This window comes from Epargyreus clarus, unplaced genomic scaffold, assembly GCF_041222505.1.
Source record: "Epargyreus clarus isolate Ecla_fem2 unplaced genomic scaffold, WU_Ecla_fem_2.2 ptg000026l, whole genome shotgun sequence".
In the NCBI taxonomy this organism is placed as follows: Eukaryota; Metazoa; Arthropoda; class Insecta; order Lepidoptera; family Hesperiidae; genus Epargyreus; species Epargyreus clarus.
Genome location: NW_027332233.1, coordinates 2993878 through 3018922, shown reverse-complemented (window position 1 = coordinate 3018922; position 25045 = coordinate 2993878). Strand labels below are relative to the sequence as shown.

Sequence of the window (25045 nt, the reverse complement as noted above, 5' to 3'; positions counted from 1 at the left end):
ACAGTGTATCAATCAATGTATGTATGTACATTTTTACTCCCTTCAGGGAAACACCAAGTCTTCGCACTAGACAAAATTTAACAATCCCATTCGTTAATGAGCAACAAATCAAATCTCTTCTATACATTTGTAATAATTTCATCAGTTTCGATTTAGGATTCAACTTCTAAATTGCATTGATAAAAACCAACTTTGCCAGTATGGTCTTAGAGGCTATTTGGATAAACTAATGCTGGGATATCTATTTGTCGAAATTATTTAGTTTAATACAGTATGACATCAACTCAGATGAAAAAAAGATGTACAAAGCCTCTGGAACAAAATATTGCAGTATACAAAAATCTGCCAATTTTGTTATTATACAGATAAAAAATTCACATATGCAACATTCACAAAATTTGCCATGGTGTTCTAAGTCAATTACACGAGTATACATTGTGCTTCAATAAAATATTCTGTTCGGCTTCATCTATCTTTTTTCGATCCGAGGACATCAGTTACTAATGTACACGTACGTCGTACTACATCTAACCCCTAGTTCGTATGTAAACAGCCAGTACAAAGCGCGAATACATACGTAAAATTGTCCAAAAGTGATCATAATATTACATATTAATACCAAGTGCAAAATCTACATTTTTTTGGTCATAAATATACTGATATACAAATTTTATCATTACAATATGATAGACTATACATACGTTTTACCGAAACGTAGTACGGTAAATGAAAATGTACCAAATTACATTAATATACAAACGTCGTTCCGTAGGCCGTCGCGAGGCCCGCCGGCATCCGAATCACATCTTGTCTTTTATAACGTCTCTCCTATAGAATCGGGTAGGAATATAACGAAAAATAGGTGTGAAACACGAAAAGGAAATACTAAGTGTATTGCCCGGGCCACAGACCGATAAATGGATAGAGATGCCGTCGCCGCTTGACGCGTAATTACAATATGATTGAGTGCGCATAATTTGAAAAATCTTTGGGATTTTTCAGCAAACTACAACTTCTATAAGACAAAACTAGACGAATATATCTTGAATGCTTTTTATCTCCTTTTTAGATGGATAGTCATTTCTTTTTCATAAGTCTGTTTCGACAAAACACTTTATGTTGAAACAAAACATTCCTTGTTGAACCAAATCTATAAAAACCTGACCTTATGAGCTGAGCAAATTTACATGATTCAGCGATATTGTCATTACGCGTTGAAGCGACGTTGGCACCTCTACATTTACATGACACTGTGGCACGAGCCTATCACAATCCGATCGCGGTCCGTCACTGCAGCATCAGGGACTCGAGGTTGCGATTGAGAATCGTGTCTTTGACCGAGTTGAAAACAACTTCTATGTTGTGCGTGTCTATGGCTGTCGTGAAGTGATGGTAGAGGGTGGTCTTCGGCTCCCTCCGAACGTTCGCGAACATGTTTAGAAGGAACATTTGGACGTCGCGCAGATTGTGAGGATCTCCGGTGAACTGGGGGTAGTACCAACGAATGTCGGTCTCCTTGCTGGCCACCTTCTTCGCGAGCAGGTCGGATTTGTTCAGAAACAGGATTATTGAGATGCCCTTGAAGTTTATGTTGTTCACGATCGTGTCGAATATGTTGAGCGCCTCCTCCAGACGATTCGTTTTCCTGGAAACAATTAAAAGGTTCTGTTAATTAATTGTCATTATTTCTTTTGAATTATTGTATTGAATATTTTATGATGTTTACTTTCCCACATTTTTATCCCTAACTGTATTCATAAATAATGAACAATGTCGTATGACCCTATCATGAGCGCCCCTCGCTAAATTTTAATATTGTACCCCTGGCGAGCTTTGCCGTTTGAATCGGACTCTTCATGAGGAAATCCAAAGATTTCCTGTTATATATGTTGTATTTTCAATGTATTTACGACGACTTTTTTCTCATTGTAATATATATACTCAAAGATAAATAAATTGTGTACCTGCTACACAATTTATTTATCTTTGAGTCAGCAAAATGCACTCCTCTGGAAGCTGGCAGCCGCCCGTCCGACCAGCCCTATGTACGAGTCCTGGTTAAATTTTCCACATACGAAACTGCCTATTGTAATACATACTAAAGCAAAGATCTTCATTTCCACATCACTTTAATAAGAACACAACTAAGAGAACACCTTTCAGCATATTTTCCAAAATTTGATTCGTTAAAGCCGTTTCGTTATTTATTTTTATAACAAAACAATAACAATTTTAAAGTAACGATTTCTATAAAACACAGTTTTACAGTATTTTCTAATTATAACCATTATCCAATATACCATATCGACTACGACCGGAAACTTGCACCTGTTTTGACTAGAATAATGAGCGGCACACGGTGGTATAGGGTTGATGGTTTGATATCGATTATTTGTAAGTTTTATCTGTTGTAACCTAAATATCGATAACTAAAAACGTTTTATGTAATAATAATATGTCTAATTAACCTTAAAGTAAAAAAATATCGGCTACTCTAAGTCCATATTTTGTATTCTTCAAATATTAATCGATTATCGAATAGCCAACTCCAATAAAGTCAGTTCTTAAATGGATGGTAAATGGTACAAGATCATGGTACATTTACAATCAATGTACAGAAGATTGTACATTAATGTCTGCAAAGTAGGCACGAGGGTTGATGATGTAACCAAACATGACACCAGATGATTCAACTTTCCTTAGATGTGGTCCTCTGTAACTGTAGCCGACATTTTACTAAAATTCAATTATGTATTTTACTTATAGATTTGTGTTGCTCTTCGAGTTACGCAATAAATTTAGCAATATTTGAGCATAATAAAACCGACATTTTTCACTCTTTGAGAAATGTACGATGATGATCGCCATCCCTATCGCGGTGCGCTAAATAATGAGTAACATGGAATCGCGGCCTTGCAACGGATTCCCGGATGTTGACCTATTCTAATCTTCATCTGTTTATCTGTTATTAATAACTTTATACCATGAAATACTAAATCTCTTCTATAGGAATCAGAAGCGGATTTTCCTTAAAAAAAAAAGGGTAGAAATGTTCTAAATTCGATTACGCCATTCTTTGGTTATTTCGACTCTAAATTCTATAGAAATTAATCATTATCAGTTTGGAAAGCTTACCGCTGACGTACAAGCTTTGTACATTAAAAATTACGTAACATATGTCAAGAAGGCATAGATTTAATTTCAACTTCATAAATAATATCACCTGCTCCGTGATACGCCCGACAGACTAATTAATACTAATTAAAATGCAAATTCATAATGATGAAATGTATAACACGAATACATTGACTCTTTGGGGGATAAAAAATGTGTAGAAAGTAACATTTCGATAGAACGCCGCTTATATTTAAAATACTTCACGATTAGTCATGGGCTGGGTGCTCCCACGAGCGCGCCGGGTGTCGTAACACCCGTAACATCGAATGTACCCACATTAATTACATACCTCACATAACCGACTATATTTAAAACTTGCTTATCCACATAGCTGTTTTAGAAACTACCCAACTGGCATGCAGTAATCAATCCGATGGATTTGAAGTCCTGTCAATAACAGATTTTGAACAGCGGTGGAATCAGGGAAGGTACACCGCCGGCTATGGACAATTGGACATCCGTAACTACATATAGTACATTTTTATCTGAAGCTTCTAGGACTACGATAGTCGGCTCATATGCAAGTCACTTAGCATTCACAAACTAATGCCAAAAAAAAAACAGCTTCACATTAGTAATAGGTAAGTCGGTGGTGTCTCCGTTATCGCACCACAAAGGGTTCTACCTTCAAATATGTATCTATAATCGACTTTAACTAGGACTCCTTTCAATTGACAATGATTATAGAGTAGACCACTTAACGTCTCTCAAACTGCATGCTCGTTTGCAATCTTCATCGCACAAAAAGTAACTACAGAACATGATCAAGCATACAATATTTTATGGTGAAAGCTTGTAAATAGACAGCGTACAAGTAAGGCCCTATAACACGCCACTTCGATAATTTAATAATTACCGCCCTAAACATAACCTGTGTTATTTTATTAATAATCATTACACGCACATCATTACTACAGTTATTAATAGTTTACTAACATTTCAGAGTGTTTGACGAAGGGTATTTTATTGACGGGATTTTACGACACCATAACGTCGGATAGTAGCGTCCAATAAAACGTGTTTCGGAATAAACCTATTACAATGTTCACAGGAAGGGCTACGCCAACGGTTTACGATAGTAACGGATATGGTCGATTTAATGCATTTTTATAATAACACAGCAAAATAGTGATGTCTTGACTAATCGTGTTTCGATTTATATTTAAGGCGGTATAAGATATAGAAATAAATCGTTACTTATTGACTTATTATTTGCATAATGAAGAGTCTTGTCAATAGCGCACTATGCTGGTCAAGTGTGAGTATACTTTACATACTTTACACATCTTTGAGAAGGCAACTTCTAAACATAACATTTCTTATTGCAAGCAAACAATTAATATTTAATTTTTACACGTGACGAAATATACCGACGGGCTTCTTACATTTATAGCACAAGTTTTACTAGATTTATTACTGCTTTACGAAAAAGGGAGATCAAAACATTATTACGAGCAATTCCTTGATACATATAAAGAGTCTACCTGACATTCAAAAGTAATTGTCGCTTCCAGGAACAGGATTATTGTCAAAAACGCAAGATTCCGTCGCAAATTCTGAGAAAACATAAAAACACAGTCATAACCGTGTTGAGAACCTTGTACGAAATAAATTAGCAGCCACTAATAAAAAAACAAGCAAATTACAAATAATTAAATATTGAAAATGATACACCACAAAGACAAGTAGGTACCGGTAGCATATCGACCAGGTTATCTGAAATTGCTCAAGTACACACTTTTGCTAGTAAATTAATATTGTCCGCGACAACTAATTATATATTACTATCGGTGCAACAACATTGTAGCGGATGCGGATTAGCAATTCATAATATGCGGCGATATGCATGCAAATATAACTCATGTTGAGCGTATTGGATAGAGGCCAAAACGGCTTGCATAAATTTGACTCGAGATATGACTAAAGAATTTGTCAAGTTAACCCGACATCAATTATAATTTTCATAGCATAATTATAGTTAAAAGAAAGAGGTATCTTGGAAATACTGGAACGAAACCTGCATACGCGGATAAATGGGATAGGACCTGCTTAAATCAACACTGAACGCGTCAGAAAAAAATATATTTTTCTATAAAGTCATATATTTTGACAAGCATTTTTCGTATCCCTATTGTCATGTTGATTTAGGTATAGTCCGCGCCAAATTGCTAGTCCGCTCTAAAGTTGTTGAGAGGTGTTGAGGTGTAGTCATATAATTTGCTATGACGACGCGATTCGTTTCTATATTCAGAGCGGACTAGCAGTTTTACCCGGACTATACGATAAACACACTCATGTCTGCCACGGTACGCGTCTGACACGCTATAAGTCAGACATTAACCCTTATTCGTAAAGGCGACTGAATGTAATAATCCGTGTAAGGAAGTACATTATTTTGTAACAACATAGGCGTGTACTCTGACGCAAATTACCGTAACCATTAAAAAAAGTCGACAGAACCAAAACAGTCAGCAAGGAATTCCACCCTTCCGCATTCTGCCGAGCGAAAGAACTAATTAGCGCTCTAACCGTGTTTGGTAATTCGACAAATCTGGCAAACGAGAATTACTAATATAGTCAAAGGGAACAGTTGTCCGGCATTAGAATTATTGTCCAGATTGACACAGAGCGTGAAATGTTCAAACAAAGGATAGGATGCAAGAGCGACAACTCAATTGAAAGTGGGCGCAGCGGAAGCTGAGGAGATTTTATCCGACGTCAGTGCATAAAAAGTTGCTCGTCTATAAAAGAAACGAGGAGAAAGACATCTGAGAGACATTTGATACACGACAATGCGACAGTGTAATGAATTAAAGTCCTCGGCACAAAGACCCCTAGAATGAATAATAGCTGAAGATATGATGTAGACTTTGGTATATATTTAGTCTTTCAGTTATTCGGCATGACACGGTTTATTTGATAACGTACACGAACGTAAGTAATTTGAATACGAAATAACAAGTCTTCGAGTTAATGCTTTTGATATACGACGGGAAATTTATGTATTTGGGCTGAATTTCTGATATTAAATGGATATCAACGACCTCGTTGAAAGAAGTGTTATTTCTAGAAACCTTCCAAAATTTACAACTTTCCTTTTACGTTTAATAAGTACGTAGTGACTTTGGCAATGTACGTTCAAATATTAAATCGATACAGTACGACTCCCGGTGCCTGCAATGCGACGACGTATTGCGCCCGCCCTTTGGCATCGACATCAGGAACAAGAGGCAATTCGAATCTATTATGCACTATTTGAAAAAGCAGCCCAGACGTGTGAATTTTCACTAACCATGCTGGCTAAATTCATTTAAAATCAATCACTCTCTTTGACACGATAACAAAACCTCCAGAGGTATCATATATATGAGAAAATTTTCACAAAGTTCTTAGTAGTGTCTCAAATGAGCCAACCAGCGCGTTACCACGACAGTGTCAATGTTCTTATTCCATTATTTAGAAGTGTGATCGTATTAGACTTGATTAGAAAGTAGGTATGTATGTACTACGTAAATCTTACAAAAATCTAAATAACTTTATTATAATATAGGAGCGGCAGACGAGCTTGCAGACCACTTAAGGACTAAGCTGGAACAGTACGTCTCCCTTACCACATCCTTCAAACCAGAACACAGCATCGTAACACTGCTCTTATTAGGTAGAAATAGGTGTGACCTCTTACCTATCTTCCGACAACACCTGATCGAACTCCGACGACGACACGAGGAACAGTATCGACGTGACCGAATCGAAGCATTGCGTCCACTTCTGCCGCTGGGTCCTCTGACCGCCGACGTCCACGAACACGAATGGCACATTGTTAATGTTGATCGTGCACTCGGTGATGCCCTTCGTGGCCTTCCGACAGTGCAGGATGTCCTGGTGCGAGGGCACGTAGTCCGGCCGCGCTATGCGCTCCAGTTCCCCGAAGAAGTAGCTCACTGAGTCACTCTGGAAATTAGATTAGTTACTGTGAGATTATGCGTTCATTTAATTTGACTAGGTCACTTAGCTGCATCTTTGATAGACTAAAGTGTGAATTAAAAAAACCTTTTTTTTTTATTTATGGATTCTTCATGCACCTTATTAAATTTAACGGAAACTATGATGGATATTTTGCTGAAATATGAAAAATTGTTCAACACAATGAAAAGTAGATGCTAATACATTGTTAGTACTAATACATTGAACTTCCTCCTGAGGTATTCCCGGAGCGCTATGACATGGGGCTCTTCAAAAAAGGTGCAAAAAGAGCTCTCATACAAAGCCGGCGATGCATTGGCGACTCCTCTGGTGTTGCAAATGTCCATAGGCGGCGTTGACTACTTTCCATCAGGTAGCACGTCTAATCGTAAGGTTAAACTATAAAAAATAAAAAAAATAAAAAGCGACAAATACATAAATGATGTCATAATTAACACCATTGCGCAACAAATAATTTTATAATTTTTCTGCAGTAGTCGTACTAAAATTGCATTAATTGTAATGTATTCGAAAGTATAGCTCCGTACGCACAAGAGGAAGATCCTTAACAAGGCCACCTGTGAAATGTCTCACGTGGCCAGTGTAACCAAACAAAATCATTACGGGCGTAAAAAACGTGTTCCCGTGGCACTGAATGGTTGAATGACATTTTTAAATGCTACGAACTTAACTCAGTAAGGATGCTAGCAGATATGCTACTTTACGGCAACGATGTAACTGCTTTTCGGTAGATAGATGCAGAAATCAAACGCTACATTCTATATACTTTCAAGTGCTGGTCGCAGATACTTTTGGAGGCTCGGTGCAGGAACTGAACGCGGAAAACTCGATGCTGCATTAGTGAAGTCGCTAAAATACGCGTTTTCAGCAACTCGCAAACATGCAACAAAACGTCAAAACGTGAAGCAGTATCGATCCAATAACTGAAACGAAGGCTCGATGTAGGAACTGAACGCGAAAAACTCGACGAGTCGCTAAAATGCGCGTCATCGCAGCAATTTGCAAGCACGAAGCTAGACATCAAAACGTGAAGCAGCATCGATCCAATCGCCGAAACACGAATCGGCGATGTCAAAAGTAGCATGTCTGCAACGGCCGTTAGCACAGTAAAGTACACTCAGTTAAGGCAATAAAGGATGACAGGGTGGCGTGAGGTCACACCTACAAACTGTGGTAAATGTGAATGTACACAATGGAGTGACACATCAGCTCTAATATATCGACATTGTATAACGAAATAAACGTACGAGAATTGTGTATCATGGAAATATTATAGGTATTTTCCTTACTTCGTAGTTATTTTAGAAAATCATGTCTCAGATTTTCATAAGCCGTCCGCAGTAGGTAAATAAAAATATTGTTAGCTTCTTTTTTTGTATATAAACTATTATTATTGATGTATTTATATTTTGATATTTTTAATGCAATAAAGTTGTTATTTAATTCATCAGATTGACACAGACAGATCGGAACGACCTTCCATCGCGACTCTACCAAAGCACAACTCTACCAAAGTACAAGGGTGGTCAAATTTTAAGCAAAAATCCTAGACTTTTAAAATAAAGAATATACTTCCCCTAAAATCTGCTATCAGTAAATGAAAATCCCAATAAAATCAGTTCATCGTCTTTAAGATTAAACCTGTACAGCCGTTACATTTTGTAAAACTAAAATCTGCTATCAGTAAATGAAAATCCCAATAAAATCAGTTCATCGTCCTTAAGATTAAACCTATACAACCGTTACATTTTGTAAAACTGTTGTGAAATATATGTACGAATAAGCACATTCGCTTAAAAAAATAACCATTTTTAGTTCGAAACAAATCTCATTTCCTTATATATTATTGGGAATAACACAGATTATCGACAATATTTCCTCTCGTTGATAAATAAATATTATACCACACATTACACTCAAAATGGGTGTCATAGTAAAATAAACATGCATTACATTGTTACAAAGGAATAAAGAATCATTCAGAATATCATAAAGCTAACAGCATATGTCAAGGTGTATTTTCCTTAATTGAAGATTGTTAATACAAGGGGTCAACAGCTCGTTCAACTACATACATCGCACGATGTATATCAGTGCTCGTGGGTTTTCACGCCACAATGTTAAATGTTCTAATTGAATTAACGCACAATAAATGAACTGTTACATAAAATTCGGCCAATGAGTTGTTCTAGCCGAGAACATATAGAGATCTTACTGTTAAATATATATTTTTTATAAATTTAGAGTAGAGAACAAGAGAGTGGTGTCCACCTGATGGTAAGTGGTCACTGCCGACCGTGAACATCTGTAACCAACTCCACTTAGAACATGAGATTGTATTTGAAGCCGATCACAGATGTACTGAAACTTCTGACAACTAAAATGGCCGCTTCATATGTATGTAGGTTAGTTAACCGGCATCCACCTTCCACCGAAACGCAATAACTGCTTCACGCTAGAAATGTGGTGGTAATACCTTTCCGATCGAACCCTACTCATTCTACCATTTGTCAAATTCTCATACTTTTAAAACTAATTCACGAAGATGAAATAATGTATCTAAATAAATATATACTATAAAAGGTATTCCCGAAGCGGACATGGACTCTTCAAGTAAGGAGCATAGAGAAGTATTGAAAACCGGTAATGCATTGGTGGCTCCTATGATATTGCAAATAAAATAATATATATGAGCAAATGAAAACTAAAAAAACACGAATCCAAAAGAAACATTATTTCACACATTCATTAGTTCCATACAAAATTACTGACATATTTTCATACTACATTCTTATAGACATCGATTTAGATTCATAACGGGTTTTAAATATCATTGCAGCAACCTAATTGCTTGTCTTCGGACGTATATTGGTTAGATGGGCAAAGGTCAAATGCAAGTGATCTTCCTTAATAGGTTTAGGTTCACGTGCTCTTATTTAAATTGACCATGTCAAACTATTGCCTTATACTTCCCTGTATTTACTGACCCAGATTATTGACTGTTGAATGAAGGATGCAGTCTTATTAATAAAACACTGATTGACTGACAAGGCACAGCTTAAATTATTTCGTTATCCTCTAACTTTATAATTACTCGTATATTTTAGCGTCGTCCGCACATTGCCAAAAAATTATCTTTATAACCTATATTTTATTTTAAAGAATTTTGTACCTAAAAATAACTACATATATGCAATAAGTTCATGAAAAATGAGATGAAGAAATAAAAACAATTGACCCATAAATGGCATCAAAGCTCCCAGTTTTTCTTTGGGCCTTTTACCACTCTCGTGTATATCCCCAGTGCCCATAAGATAACGCTATTGCCCACATCCGACACTCTGGTAACAGTAGAGTATGTCTTTGTAACGTAAATTAGCACAAAAAAGTATTTCTTACAATCCGTCTCCTAAGGAGCCTGATTAGGGAATGAAAGCTCTATTTTCGACTTTATTTACCCATTACGATTGTATCCAGACGCCCTTTTCCTCTAACAGCCCTTAAAAGTTATCTCCTAAAAAGCGTGACTCTTAACCAACACACAATATATAACGTTTCACATACCTACTTCCAAGCTTGTGATACAAACAAAACACAGATGCACATAAAATCAATTAGTAAAGTAATACAATCTACTCAAATGTGTGCGTATACTTATCGAGTGACATGAATCATACGTAACACAAAAATCATTAGAGAAACATGACAAATCCTTACAAATAATTGCGCAATTCCAAAGCGTCAGATTCCAAAAATGCAAATAACGTGCTTCACAAACAAGTCTAAGAAAACTCAAACAAGTATAGGTACACATATCGGAATAAACGTTTACGTTAAGTTAATTGTTACTTTACAATTACCGCATTATTCCAACAGTCAACACCATCAATAGGCGCAAACAAAACCTCAAAAGATAAAGAACAAACACATTCACACAAACAAAACAGACCAACGCATTAATTGCGATACAGTACTTCGTTCCAACCGTACTTCGTACAACAAAGGCTTTATTGCGAACTTAGCATAACTATATCGGATTGTAATATACGAAAGACAAATAGCTACTAGCTATGAGGCACACATATCCTCAGGACTTCATATAGATGTTGACGGATCAACAAAGGAAGATGACACGCGGTCAAAAGATGATGGGTCACCGCTAGTTACCAAAATTTCGTGTACACGTTAAGTCAACGGTCCCGTATATTACCATTGTACAATATTCGTTAAACTGCGATGACCTCATGGGGTGTATAAAAACATCGACACGGATTAACCATTAATCCGTACCCTCTTTACCAGCCTTCACTTAAATCAGCTGTGCCCAGCAGTGGGACGTAAAAAGTATTACAATAAAAATGCTGCTATGCTGATCGATGACATTGTTAAAGCGATTCTTAAAGCGAAACATATCTGTTTATTTATGAGTCAATCACGTTAACGCGTTTTTCAGCAGGTGGTTTTAGCGATTGCATCCACGGAATCCGGAAATGGCGGCCTGCTACATTTTAAAACTTCTGAAATAATATTTTCGTTTCTATAATATATATATATATTCATAATATAGAATACTCTTTGAAGTAACCTGTTTTTTATCATATAGAGTTGCAGACGAACACGTCGTCCACCTAATGGTATGTGACTACTGCCGCCTATGGACATCTGTAATCAACCCCAGATAGGATTATTTATTCCTACCTGCGATCGGCGACAGAAGTGCCGCTACCCCTGAAGATTAAGCCGGAACGCCTCGGAAATGTCTCTCTTACCTTACTCTTCAAACGAGACTACAGCAGCGCTTACCACTGCTGTATTAGGCAAAAATAGATGTAATGATGGTGCCGCCGGAGTCGAACCACATAGGGATCACCTTAAAACACTACACAAAAAGTTAAACAAAACACCTGGTTAAGTATGCTATAATCCTCTCTTACTTATGAAAAGAGAATGTTTCGGACTGCAAAGTAGGCGTTATCAATAATTAACAAAATTAACAATCAAAAGATGTGAAGTAGAATGGAGACTGCCAGAATCGTCCAAATCAATCAATACTGGATACAAACAACATTTTGATAGTTAGTCTCATATTATAGAACAATTCCTGACAGATATTTTAGATAGCTATATAAAACTTTGATTTAATAATTTATCATGTGTAATAAATTAGATAGAGTCAATTGTGCCATCATATAAATTATCAAAGGTCACGTTACTACAGTCCATGCGTAAGTCTCGTAGTAAGAGAAACAAAATTATACATAATTATGACGTTCGACGCTTTCTAGTCACAGAGCCACTCTACCATTACGTTTGAGTGCTGTGGACACACAAACAAACCACACAACCATACCCAGAACAGAAGTCTAGACAAATAATTTAAATACTAATGTGATACAGAGACTAGGTACTCCACCACGCACGTCATAGGGATTGCGTCCGCCCAAGATGATACAACATGATGATATAACATTATACAAAATAATGACGTCTATTGACTTCGAACCTAATATACCCATTTGAAACCATTAGCATCTCTTCAATATGTTCAATCATTTCAAAGCCCTATTAGGATCTTTATCAATGTCATTGTTACGAAATTGGAGCATTTCATAAAATCTTATAAGGTGCTAATTGTAACCGATAATTGAGCCCTAATAACGGACGTGAAGGTTCTCTTTACACTACTTGACCTTCACTAGAGAGCGTGCAAAACTAATGAGACATAATTTGTCTATCATTCTGCAATATATCGACGTTTCTTTCAAAGCAATGTATGGAATATGGATAATTACATGTTGTCAAGCGAACGGGGAAAATGGTTAAATATGTAGTGGAACAGTTTGATGTTTTACCGCGAAATAACGATATTTTTACCTATGTGAACCAACATGACTATGCGTAGTTTTCCTAACAAACTCTCTACATTTGTAATCTGCTATTGGCAAAACCAGAATATAAAATTTCAAAATTTGCAAAGAGAAACTGATGAACTCCGTAGTATACATACTAATTACTGGAGTCCAAATAGTCTGACCTAAGCTTGTCCAAAAAACAAAACCCAGTTGACAGAAGGCACTGTATGGTCTCCTACTTAGGGAAATAATAAAACCGATGAATTTTTTTTATTATAATATAAGAGTAGCAGACGAGCATGCAGTCCACCTGATGGTAAGTGGCTACTGCCGCCCATGGACATCTGTTATCAACCCCAGATAGTATTAGGTATTCCTACCTGAGGTCGGCCACAGATGCGCCGCTACCCCTGAGGACTAAGCTGGAACGCCTCGTAAAAGTCTGTCTCCCTTACCACACCCTTTAAACCGAAACACAGCAGCGCCTAACATTGCTGTTATTAGGTAGAAATAGGTGTGGCGGTGGTGCCGCCGGAGGCGAACCACAAAGGGTTCTACCACCTTCACAAATTTCTGATAACAAAGCAAAAGTATTAACAGTTATTTCAAAACACAGTAATTTATCTATACAGTGAAATCGTTTATCATGGCTAATGTTTATCGATGGCGTAGTGGACAGTGTTAGCAAATACTTCTACGTGCCGATTCATCAAAATCAAATAAAGAAGTAAATTGTATTTGTTATTGCATTGTATAGTTTCATTCTACTTTGTTTTTTTCATTGCTATGAGATAAACTCGCACTCAGAAATTGTCAGTGACAATATTTTTACATACATACGAGTACTTCCGGATACGAATTTAATTGTCATTATGCATATCAGTTATGTATAATGATCAAGAAGTTTATGAGTTGTAAATAGACACAGTATCTCTTAATTATCAAAATTGACCTGTCTAATTTTTTCAACAACACTGTTTTTTCATAAATCGTCAATTAAAACAGCAACCCATTACTGTCCCACTGCTGGGCACGGGTCTCCTCTCAGAATGAGAAGGATAAGGCCATAGTCCACCGCGCTGGCCAAGTGCGTATTGGTAGACTTCACATAGCTTTAAGTTTTTTTTTTATAAATCTCTCAGGTATGCAGGTTTCCTCACGATGTTTTCCTTCACCGTTTAAGCAAGTGATAATTAATTTCTAATACGCACATAAATTTGAAAATCAGAGGTGCGTGCCTGAGGTTTGAACCTCGAACCCCTCGATCGAGAGGCCGCGTTTCTTAACCACTAGGCTATCACTGCTTTTTTTTACACATTAACCATGCGCATTTCATTTAATAATGAGAGATTTAAACGTACTATCATTCTCTTTATAATTATTTCAAATGATTCAGACTACACTTTCCTTAAGTTTACGCAAAACTTATAAACAAAAATAAAACAATTAAACTGTAGTCACAAATCGTACGATGAATCAGTACATTAAAAAATGGGGTATTACAAAATCACCTATAATAAGCTACGCACGGTGAAGTCATTTAATAGAGGAATTAGAGGCATGGCATCAGATCTGACTAATACATACCGATGTCAGGTATATTGCGGCAAATAATATTCAATATCGTAGGAATGCGAGTATCATACTCAAAGATAAATTAATAATTAGTAGAATTAGATATCATAAAACAAACAAAACATGTAATTCGTTAATCAAGGAAAAAGTTTGGATGTATTTTGATATTCGATTTTAGTTTTTTTAATGGTAATGTATACAGTATACCGTATACAATACATAGAAAAGTAAAATGGATAGGAATCCCGTGGAATGCCACCCCTGTCTTGTAAAATAATCCCTTTCGGCTCATTTGTATGGTCTTGGACGAAGTTAATCCTACCGATAATTTGGAGATTATCACCAACTAAGTATAACAAAAGGTCGTAGAACTAATATAGTTCAACCGGGCAGGTACCATTGTCGTACCTACTTCTAGTGTGAAGATTATGAGGCTGATTACTTATGGGCTGATTTACGTATGAGGCAATAATCTAAGCCTTTTAGAATGGCAACACTACTATAATCAGCTTCAGCTTCAAAAAAACTTCTGCTGTATATAAAGTTGTTTAGTACATGGGCAGCAGTGGTTACTTACTATTAGGTATACTCACGCAACACTAAAAGGTATACTGCATGCTCGTTTGCTACTTCTATCGTATAAAAAAAACTTGCCGATGAAAACGAATACGAGGAAACACGTAAAAAAAGCAAATTATTCAACGGAAGATGACGCAAGCTACAAAATGAGTTTCAGAGAAAGGGTAACTAAATTAGATTCCATACAATCCAGCCTTCTACGAAATTAGGTCAGGTGCTCCCTATGGAGATAACAGAATTGTTGCGAAGGGCATAAGGCTTCTAATATAGGTACAACGTGTGACACACGTTCGAATAAATAAATCGATTATTGTACTTATTTTGACGATAATTATATTAGTAATTCGTTTTATAGGAAAAAGATAAGATGGTCTCTTCCTTAAAACTCAACTTAAGGATCTTAAGACTTATAACAAACGGCAATGAAAGAAAAACATTGTTAACATGAAGTCATGGTCAACAAATTAAATTAATTTGAGATCAAACGAGCATGCAATCCACCTGATGGTAAGTGATCACTGCCACCCAAGGACATTTGTAATCAGTCCCAGATAAAACATAATAGACTCATACATGAGGTCGGGTACAGATGCATTGCTACCTCTGAAGACTAGATAAAAACACCCCATTTAACTATAACCACACCCTTTAAACCAGTATACAACAGGGCTGCTATTAGGCAGCGTTAAGCGCTGTCAGAGAGTCGAACCACAAAGGTTTCTACCACCTCCCATTTCGTCAATTCAATTAATTAATTATATTGCAACAACAATAGCAAGGCAAGTTCATTTTTCGGTCTCTTTAAATCCTTTATGCTCTATTTGTTTTCTCCGTTAAACCTGACGAAACAGGAAACGGACGTCGCCAATCGCTATCCATTACGCATTAGCTACATTGTGGCCGGTGTCAGAACTTTATTAAAACCTAATTAGCATTAATTTATATAATTATTACATCTATATGCTGTAATAAGATCTGCAATGATAATATGAATTGCGTTTCTTGTTAGAAGCTAGGTGGTCTACGACTCTTCACGTATTACGTTCAAGTCTCATTTACAATTTATATGAATTTAATGACCTAATAACTGACATTGAAATAGTAGAACGACTCTTCAGAATCAACCTGGACTTTGAAGTTTGGATCAAAATATAAACAAACATAAAATCAAGTTAACTGAATGACCGTGCTATTTCCTTACGACATATTTTGTTTTTCCGTCGAAACAACTAACAAGAGGATTTAAAGGTGGTAGAGTCAGTATGGTTCGACCGGGGAAGAACCACCGCCACACCAATTTGTAGCGTGATGCAGTTTCGATGCTTAGCACGAGACTCTCAAGTGAATAAAATTTAGGGCTAAGAGCCACTTAAAGGGCGGATTGGTTAAATTTATAAAGCTTTTTAGAAGTTAATAGAGAACTCTGTGGAAAGACATGCATAGGCTTTTTCACGGCGTTTTCCTTCGCCGTTAGTAACTAGTGACAATTAATTTTAACATGTAATAAATATCATTGATAAATCACAAGTGTATGTCTAGAATTCTGACTCAAGACCACAACAGGAAAAAGCGAGATACGTTGTACTAGGCTATCGCTGCTTTTTATTGAATAATGCCTATTATCGTTCATCATATTTGATCAGTGACCATTAAGTCATACAATGCGATATAAATCAAATATTGCGAACGGTTTTTCGAATACGTAACATCCGAAATTATTGGTACATGCCGGACACGATGTCGCGTCGCGTGACGTGGAGACCAATGGCCCAGAATGGCATCCGTACCCACTACGACGATTTACGATACATTTTAGTAGACAATAATTGTAAGACAGTCGAAAAAAATGCGTAAATAGACCGATATGCTTACACGCAACTCAAATTAATTACATTAAAGATTTGCACATACACATTATTTTTTGGCTTTGAATGCGGTCACTCTGTAATATTATAATTTAACTTAACTAGTAATTATTCTAAAAACAAAAACTGCTGTTGCTTTAAACCTATGTTACTCCCGCAATTAGGACGAATCCAACGACAAATTATATGTTAAAATTAGCCAACCGTTTGGGCTGAACAGCATGCCAAAGAATGAGAAAATCATTACTCTCGGGTAAAAAAAGGAGTTTTACCTATTTATTTCAAAGACTAGTCGTTTATTAGTTTTAGTGTAGATCAATCTTGTTAACTTTTCCGTATATTACTATGAACTTAATCTACAAATGTAAATTGAAATGTCAGTCTATGATTTCAAATGCCGATTTGCCAAGTGCTTAATTAATAAGACACTAAGGCAGGAAATTAATAATTTTATTCCTTTTGCTGTGATCGGTAATCCTAGGCACACCTCAACCGATTTTGATCTAACTTACGTACACTACTTTCGAAGCCCGGATTTTACCCCGAAAACGTCAATTTTCTTCTCAAAAACGTAAACAAACGCTCCCATACAACAAGAGAAGAATTTTAAGATCCAAACCATTAATCAGCCAAGGAGAAATCTCATAACGCGAACTTTCATTAAAGTTTTCATGTTCTCCGATAATTACCGGCGTGCGGTAGAACGACATTCGGATTTAGTTCACGACATAATGCCGTACATAACGCAATTCCGGTGTTAGATCCGTTCCGGTCTAATGGCATACATTCATTCGATTACCGACCCATAGAGATAAGTATTCCTCTAACAAATTTTCTTATGTCGTATCCAATAGGTTTCATGGAGAACGATAAGGATAATTGGTTATTTACTTTTCATGAGGTCATTCAAGTGATACGTAAGGAGAACTCGTAATTTTAACCAGCGAACCTATGCAAATGTCTTTCCCAATTAGTCTTAATTAAACATTATGATTAGAATCTACTGATTTTACAAAATCCAGACCCTGCAGCATCAACATTTTTGCAAACCTAAATCCTTTGGATATGGAGTAATCAAATCAAATCAACATCATTTACTCAAAATGATATTGATTTGGTGTCAAAAATTAAAATGTAAATAATCTACCACAGTTTCGTTGGGTGTTTCGCTATGGAGAAGACTCGGCACAAGGAACTAACGCAGATTGCGTAAGAGATTAAGGATGTCTAGTAACGATAAGGTCAAGTTGCGACACCTTCTGTTTAAGCAATGACCACATTCGACGAGTATTTTGGAAAATAGTCGCGTGTAATTTTTTCAAAGGAAAGAACAAGATTTGACACAAAACACCGTATCAGAAGATCCAAGACTCAAAGTTATTAGAACGAGTGTACAAACGGTAATACATAATTGAAGCATTCCAACTTACAGGAAAAGCATTGGATAGATTTAATAACGGGCATAAATAATCATGGATCATATCCGATCGACCTTAGATACGAGTTATTTATATTGTGTAATTAATCAGAAACACACATGCCTTTCTTTATCCCTTTACAGACTTACTACCAAGAAAAACTTACTAATAATATAGTAACGATTTACCCGAAATTTACCTGAATGACCGAACGGACTAAAAAATGTGCGCAAAACAACATTTCTGTGTGAATGCAAATTGAATGGTAGCGAACAAAAAATCTACCTAGAACCGTGACGCCGGTAAATAAATAAATCTAGGCATTCGCGTACTGCTAGCGCTCATTCGATCGCTCCATCACATGTTCGAACCTTGGAGGAACGGGTGACGCAACGGCTGTGACTAATCAAATAAGATAAGGAATGCAATTACAATTATTTCATTTATGCTGCGAGATGACGCTTATGGTATAATTTGGTTTGGTAATCGGGCTGATGCTGCCGTACTTAGCGGCCGAGGCGCGGTAATTACTAAACTGGAGTCCTGTTCAGTGTGATGCGAATGGTTTATATTATTTATCGTTGTGTGATAGAAGTCTTTGTCGTTCTATTACTAAAATACCACCAGTACAATTATATTGTCGTTCTAGCGCAATCGTGAGCAATAGCTTCTGAGGACTGAGTTGCAATGCTGCCACTCTTTAAGGCCCGCGGCCAGTTTACAGATTTTGCATATTGTTATATAATAAGGATAAATGTAAAGACAATACTGCAAATCATATGTACATGTAATGCATGTTATATAATAAATGCATGTATTATCATAATGTTAATAGACCAGGGTCGATAATTTTTGAAACCAAAAAAAATTACAATAGAATGAAACCCATTGGAAAAGGAGGGGAATATGATCAAAATGAAAGGAAAAATAAATTACGGTCGATCCGAGTTCGGGAAGTGGGAGGGGTGAGTTTTTAAGGGTAAAAAATGGTTTATCTTGATTTCCGGCTAAACTACACGTCCTATGCGAAAAAGTTCAATGGCAAAGTTGTAGGTAATAAAAAGATCTACAACTTTTGTATTTGCAATTTTTTCACATAACCTCAAAATTTGGGTGAAAAATTCAAAAAACCAAGTTTTTGGTTTTTTATTTATATCTTATTCAAAAATTTTTTTATTTTTACGAAATTTGGTGAAAACTTACCTTATTATGTCCCAAATACACTGTAATTTATTTGATTAAAAATATTTATTTTTTCGCCTTATTTTCACTTAATATCAAAAAAGCACCCTAATTTTCAATCGAAAATTCTGACGTCAAAATATCAGCTTTTTTCAAAAAGTTTGGGGGTTTTTTGTTCGTTGATATATCTACTTTCTGATGGTGTAAAAAAAAATATACATTACTATAGGAAATGTTCTCAGAAAATGCAAAAAATTGAAAAAAACCCAATTGTATTTATTGTCGATTCTCTTCTTGCTAGACTCCATTAAACGATTCAAAGCTGATTTTTTTTATTTCATACACTTGCTTGTCATCTGACTTATTGCAGATTATACAAACAGATCCATCCATACTGATAATCTGAAAAGACAAAATTAAATTAATAATGCCTTCAAAGTTTTATCATGAGTATAACTAAATTTGTTTGTATAAAATAAACGAAATTACTATTTTTTATTCTTGTACTAAAATATCATTCAATTTTAATTTTTTAGGTTATGTTATGTTAAACATACTATTTATGAAAGAAAATATTACTATTTTTATTTTAAAGTTGATTAATATAGATTTAAATACAGATTGTATTTACCTTGCTATGTAGATTCCAAACGATTTTTTGAATAAAGTAAATTTCTCACAATTCACTTAGAGTAACTGAGCCTGCACGTGTATTTTTAAAAACGATGTTGTACACTGCTCTGTATCTCGAATACTGGCTAACGGTTTTTACAGCTGCTACGAAATAGCAGGTATGTAGTAAGGCCCAGACCCTCCTAGGTCCGTCCCCACTTCTCTATGAAATAACTTACAATGGGCTAAAATTTACCGTAGGTCACTCAGGTATATAAATTATCTTAAAACAGCAGTAAATAGACATCTACAAATATTATTTAAATAAGATTCTACAACTTTTTCAAAATATTGTAGATGTCTTATTAAATATTAACTTTATTAACTTATTTGTTTGGTAATTATTGAAGTATATTTTAATTTGCAACTTTTTCATTTATCAATAAAACATGAAATCTTACGTTTTTTGAGTAATTAAAGTGTAAATTTTAATAAATACCTCAAAATTGTACATAATGATAAAAAAAAAATTTTCGAATTTGGGTTTTTTTCAATTTTTTGCATTTTCTGAGAACATTTCCTATAGTAATGTATATTTTTTTTTACACCATCAGAAAGTAGATATATCAACGAACAAAAAGCCCCCAAACTTTTTGAAAAAAGCTGATATTTTGACGTCAGAATTTTCGATTGAAAATTAGGGTGCTTTTTTGATATTAAGTGAAAATAAGGCGAAAAAATAAATATTTTTAATCAAATAAATTACAGTGTATTTGGGACATAATAAGGTAAGTTTTCACCAAATTTCGTAAAAATAAAAATTTTTTTGAATAAGATATAAATAAAAAACCAAAAACTTGGTTTTTTGAATTTTTCACCCAAATTTTGAGGTTATGTGAAAAAATTGCAAATACAAAAGTTGTAGATCTTTTTATTACCTACAACTTTGCCATTGAACTTTTTCGCATAGGACGTGTAGTTTAGCCGGAAATCAAGATAAACCATTTTTTACCCTTAAAAACTCACCCCTCCCACTTCCCGAACTCGGATCGACCGTAATTTATTTTTCCTTTCATTTTGATCATATTCCCCTCCTTTTCCAATGGGTTTCATTCTATTGTGATTTTTTTTCATTTTTTACCATTTTTAAAGGCTTCGGCACTGGTCTATAAGGTCAATGAGTGTGGTTAGCATCAATTATTCATGATTAAATTGTTCCATCAACCCTTATCTACACATTCAGATGAAAACTAAATACATTGTAATCAACAATCAACTCCATTTTCATGTTAAATGACAAAAGGATATACATTCCACCTGATATGAAATCAATATGAAGCCATCATAGTGTACTTCTTTAGTGAACCCTAAATAGATAATAATCAAATGTATTATTTCCAGTTTATAACACTACTTTATTTTGGTAGACAGATATGAGTGCCCCCTGAGTTACATAATGAGGCGATCATACTAGTTCTCAGGAGATGCAATGCATTTGTATTTTTTTTTTTTTGGTTATAGGAGTAGCAGACGAGCATACAGTCCACCTGATGGTAAGTGGCTACTGTCGCCCATGGACATCGGTAATCAACCCCAGATAGGATTAGATATTCCTGCCTGAGGTTGGCCACAGATGCGCCGCTACCCCTGAGGACTAAGCTGGACGCCTCGGAAAAGTCTGTTTCCCTTACCACACCCTTCAAACTGGAACACAGCAGCGGTTAACACTGCTGTTATTTGGTAGAAATAGGTGTGGTGGTGGTGTCTCCAGAGTTGAACCACAAAGGGTTCTACCACCTTCAAATTAAAATTGAAGTCAGGTAGAATCCCTGTTCTATATAGAGTTCCTAACAGATGTCCAATGACGCCGATGACCTCTTAGTTACCAATATTTCCTAATCCCACCCTTCGCTGTTCTATGAATCACAACACTTCTATTGATATTGACACTACTGCTACTGGGAAAATCTTTAAAAAACAGTTCTTCAAATTAAACAACCGGTTTTCATTTGCTGAACACAATTTTCCTCATATGCAGAAACAAATATTTTTCAAGTTAATTGGTTATCCAATAATAAAATTACTCAGAACATGAGAACAGCATATTATTTTTCTGATTGATTGTTAATATCTCACAGACTAATTAAATGAGAAACAAGATATGACCACAGGATATTAAATGGTATATAAAATGAATGCTGATTAAATAATCTAAATTATGTTACATTTTTACCTACATAGTAATGATGAGGTAATGGTCGGCCACATTCAGGAGTCTCCAAGCCAATTGGAAAGCAAGTCTAAAGAAATTGGAAGCCAAAACAAAAAGGTTGTCATGAATAAATTATCTCTATAATTTGAAATAAATTGCTTAGGTTCTAGGAAGGACCGCAGGCTGCCACTTGAGGTTCTAGAAAGACCTGAGGGTCGCAAGGGGAGAGAGTAATTTACCTACCACTGTAGGCCATATGAAATATCATTATATGGTGGACTGACTGCCGCATGAGCTCACAGACCAATGTATAATTGGCCTATGACCTAAATAAACATAAATATATGTATGTAAACTAATTATTTATGCAAATAACATTACCTACTGAAACTCATTGTTAAATTCAGAGTCATCGTTGAAGTCAACTTAGTCACAAATGGAATTTTTAAATTTGACTTCTCAGGGAGGTTTGACTCATACAAGTTCATATTAAACTACACATTCAAGAACCCTTTGTGTTCTACCAACACCAAACCTACTTCTGCCTAATAACAACAGTGCCTGTTGTTTTGTTCTGCTTTGAACGGTGTTGTAAGGGAGACATACTTATTAGAGGGATTGCAACTTAATTCACAGGGTTCCACATCAGTGCCCAACTTCAGGAAGGAATATAATCTTATCTGGGGTTGATTTCAGACTTTCATCGGTCACAGTAGCATATTAAAAAATATATTATACAAAATGATTGATTCAAAATTACATCATTCAATTTCCCTTTAAGGGTTACAAACCAATTACACACACTCATACACACACACACACACACATTACACACACATATTACACACCAAATATGTTATTAATTTCCAATAAAATTATGTTTTAATGGAAATTTCCAAATTAATAACATATTTTAAATAATTAAAAGGCTTGTAACACTTAATATTGGAAATTATTAACATTATAAAAATAATTTCCAATACACAATTTTATTGGAAATTAATAACATATTTGGTGTTTCTAATTGGTTTGTAACACTTAATATTGGAAATTAATAACATCATACATTATTAAAAAACAAAACAAACATGCCTACAGCATACAGGTGATTAAGACACCCAATTAAGGAAACTAATACCTGACAAATGAAATGATAAATAGCTATCATTAGCATGTATGCCTTATTACCATATGAACCACAACAATGAGAAAACAAAGGCATTTTGCATACATTATGATTGCGTGACAAACATTGACCACAAATAATATTTAATATGCTACAGGTCTATGACTTTGGTACAACTTTAGTTCTTCAAACCTATAGTGAAACCACCAGCTAAGCAAACAAATGATTTGTATGAAATTGTTGGGCCTACCTCAACTAATGATTGACCAATGTATATTTTATTCAAGATTGTTTGACTAAAATTTGATTCCTAGGAACTACGGAGTCAGAATAACAATGTCTTCTTCATATGTTAGTTAAAAGGATTCAACAAAGACTCAACTTACATAAAGCACTTGAGCATTCCTCGATCCCAATCATGTCTATGATTGCCATAAAAAGTCTAGTCTCAGTAACAGATGCGATTGGACTCCGGTGACATGATGTCAGTTGGACTATGAGCTGGATTACTACAAATGAGATTAGCCTTACTTAAGTTTGTTTAGAAAAAGAGCTTCTTAAACATTGCAACTTACCAATTGAAACTCTCTTCGCCTGTCGTAAGCTCTTTTGATGGCCCTGTCTAACCACAGGGAGTGGATGTGTGGCGCGTAGTGCATGAACAGCCGGCTGTCGAGCGACGCCGTACTGTTGAAGTGCAGCGCCTGCTGCCCGACGTCCAGGTTCCTGGGGTTCTCCCACGGTATCGCCAACTTGTCCCTTGCGTCCACCAACACTTGTATCCCCTTCACAATGTTCTGGTATATCACGTGCTGGTACTCGCGCACCAGTTCCGGCTCGAACTTCACTTTGTGTATTATCCTCATCTGTTTCAGGAATGTTGATTTTCCGCTTTCACCCGCGCCGAGTAGCAAAAGCTTGACCTGACGCCGCAGCGTCTGCTTGTCCTTCTCGAGTATTCTGTCGATCTCCTTGCTCCTGTACCTCTGCTCTATCTCCTCCGGCGACAGCTTGAGGCGCAACCAGCAAGTCAGCGCCTCCGTACAACAGGTACATGACCACAAATCGTTGGCCATTTTGCATGATTATCGATGCCTGTACACAAAAGAAAAACTGACCATACTCAGTTGTACACCGTAAAAAACGTTCATAATGTACACATTTTCACCATAACACTCCGTACGCACTGATAATATTACAATAAACGATAAATCCGGAATTAGATGTACACACGCATTCCACCCCTCCCAAACTCATTCAGAAAAATAAAATGAGTGAAACTAAGAGAGTGCGCACAGATTAAATAAACAATGAAATTAAATAAAATGTCTTTGTTAGAATATAAAAAAAATCTAAATGGATTAATAAATGATTACCAAAAATATTTGTATAGCGATAAATGTATCATTAATATATAAAATCACATAATAACCTACTTTATTTCTCAGCGATTGTAAAATTAT

At 35.7% G+C, this 25045-nt stretch overlaps 1 protein-coding gene across 1 annotated transcript; it reads right to left on the bottom strand.

The window, feature by feature from the left end:
- Positions 1-249: 249 nt before the first annotated feature.
- Positions 250-24845, bottom strand: cta (Guanine nucleotide-binding protein subunit alpha cta). Its single transcript, XM_073088339.1, has 3 exons — positions 24158-24845; positions 6860-7128; positions 250-1645 (listed from the first exon to the last, which is right to left on the bottom strand). Exons 1-3 carry the CDS (start codon positions 24656-24658, stop codon positions 1288-1290), a joined length of 1128 nt encoding a protein of 375 aa, XP_072944440.1. The 5' UTR covers positions 24659-24845; the 3' UTR covers positions 250-1287.
- Between the last annotated feature and the right edge of the window lie 200 nt (positions 24846-25045).

What these genes read in the sequence shown, in the direction of transcription:
- cta (XM_073088339.1), bottom strand. Translation starts at nt 24,658, where the DNA reads ATGGCCAACGATTTGTGGTCATGTACCTGTTGTACGGAGGCGCTGACT. An exon ending in GGCGAAGAGAGTTTCAATTG is followed by an intron (nt 7,129 to 24,157) that starts GTAAGTTGCAAT and finishes TCTAATTTCCAG; the next exon opens with AGTGACTCAGTGAGCTACTT. An exon ending in CAGGTGTTGTCGGAAGATAG is followed by an intron (nt 1,646 to 6,859) that starts GTAAGAGGTCAC and finishes AATTGTTTCCAG; the next exon opens with GAAAACGAATCGTCTGGAGG.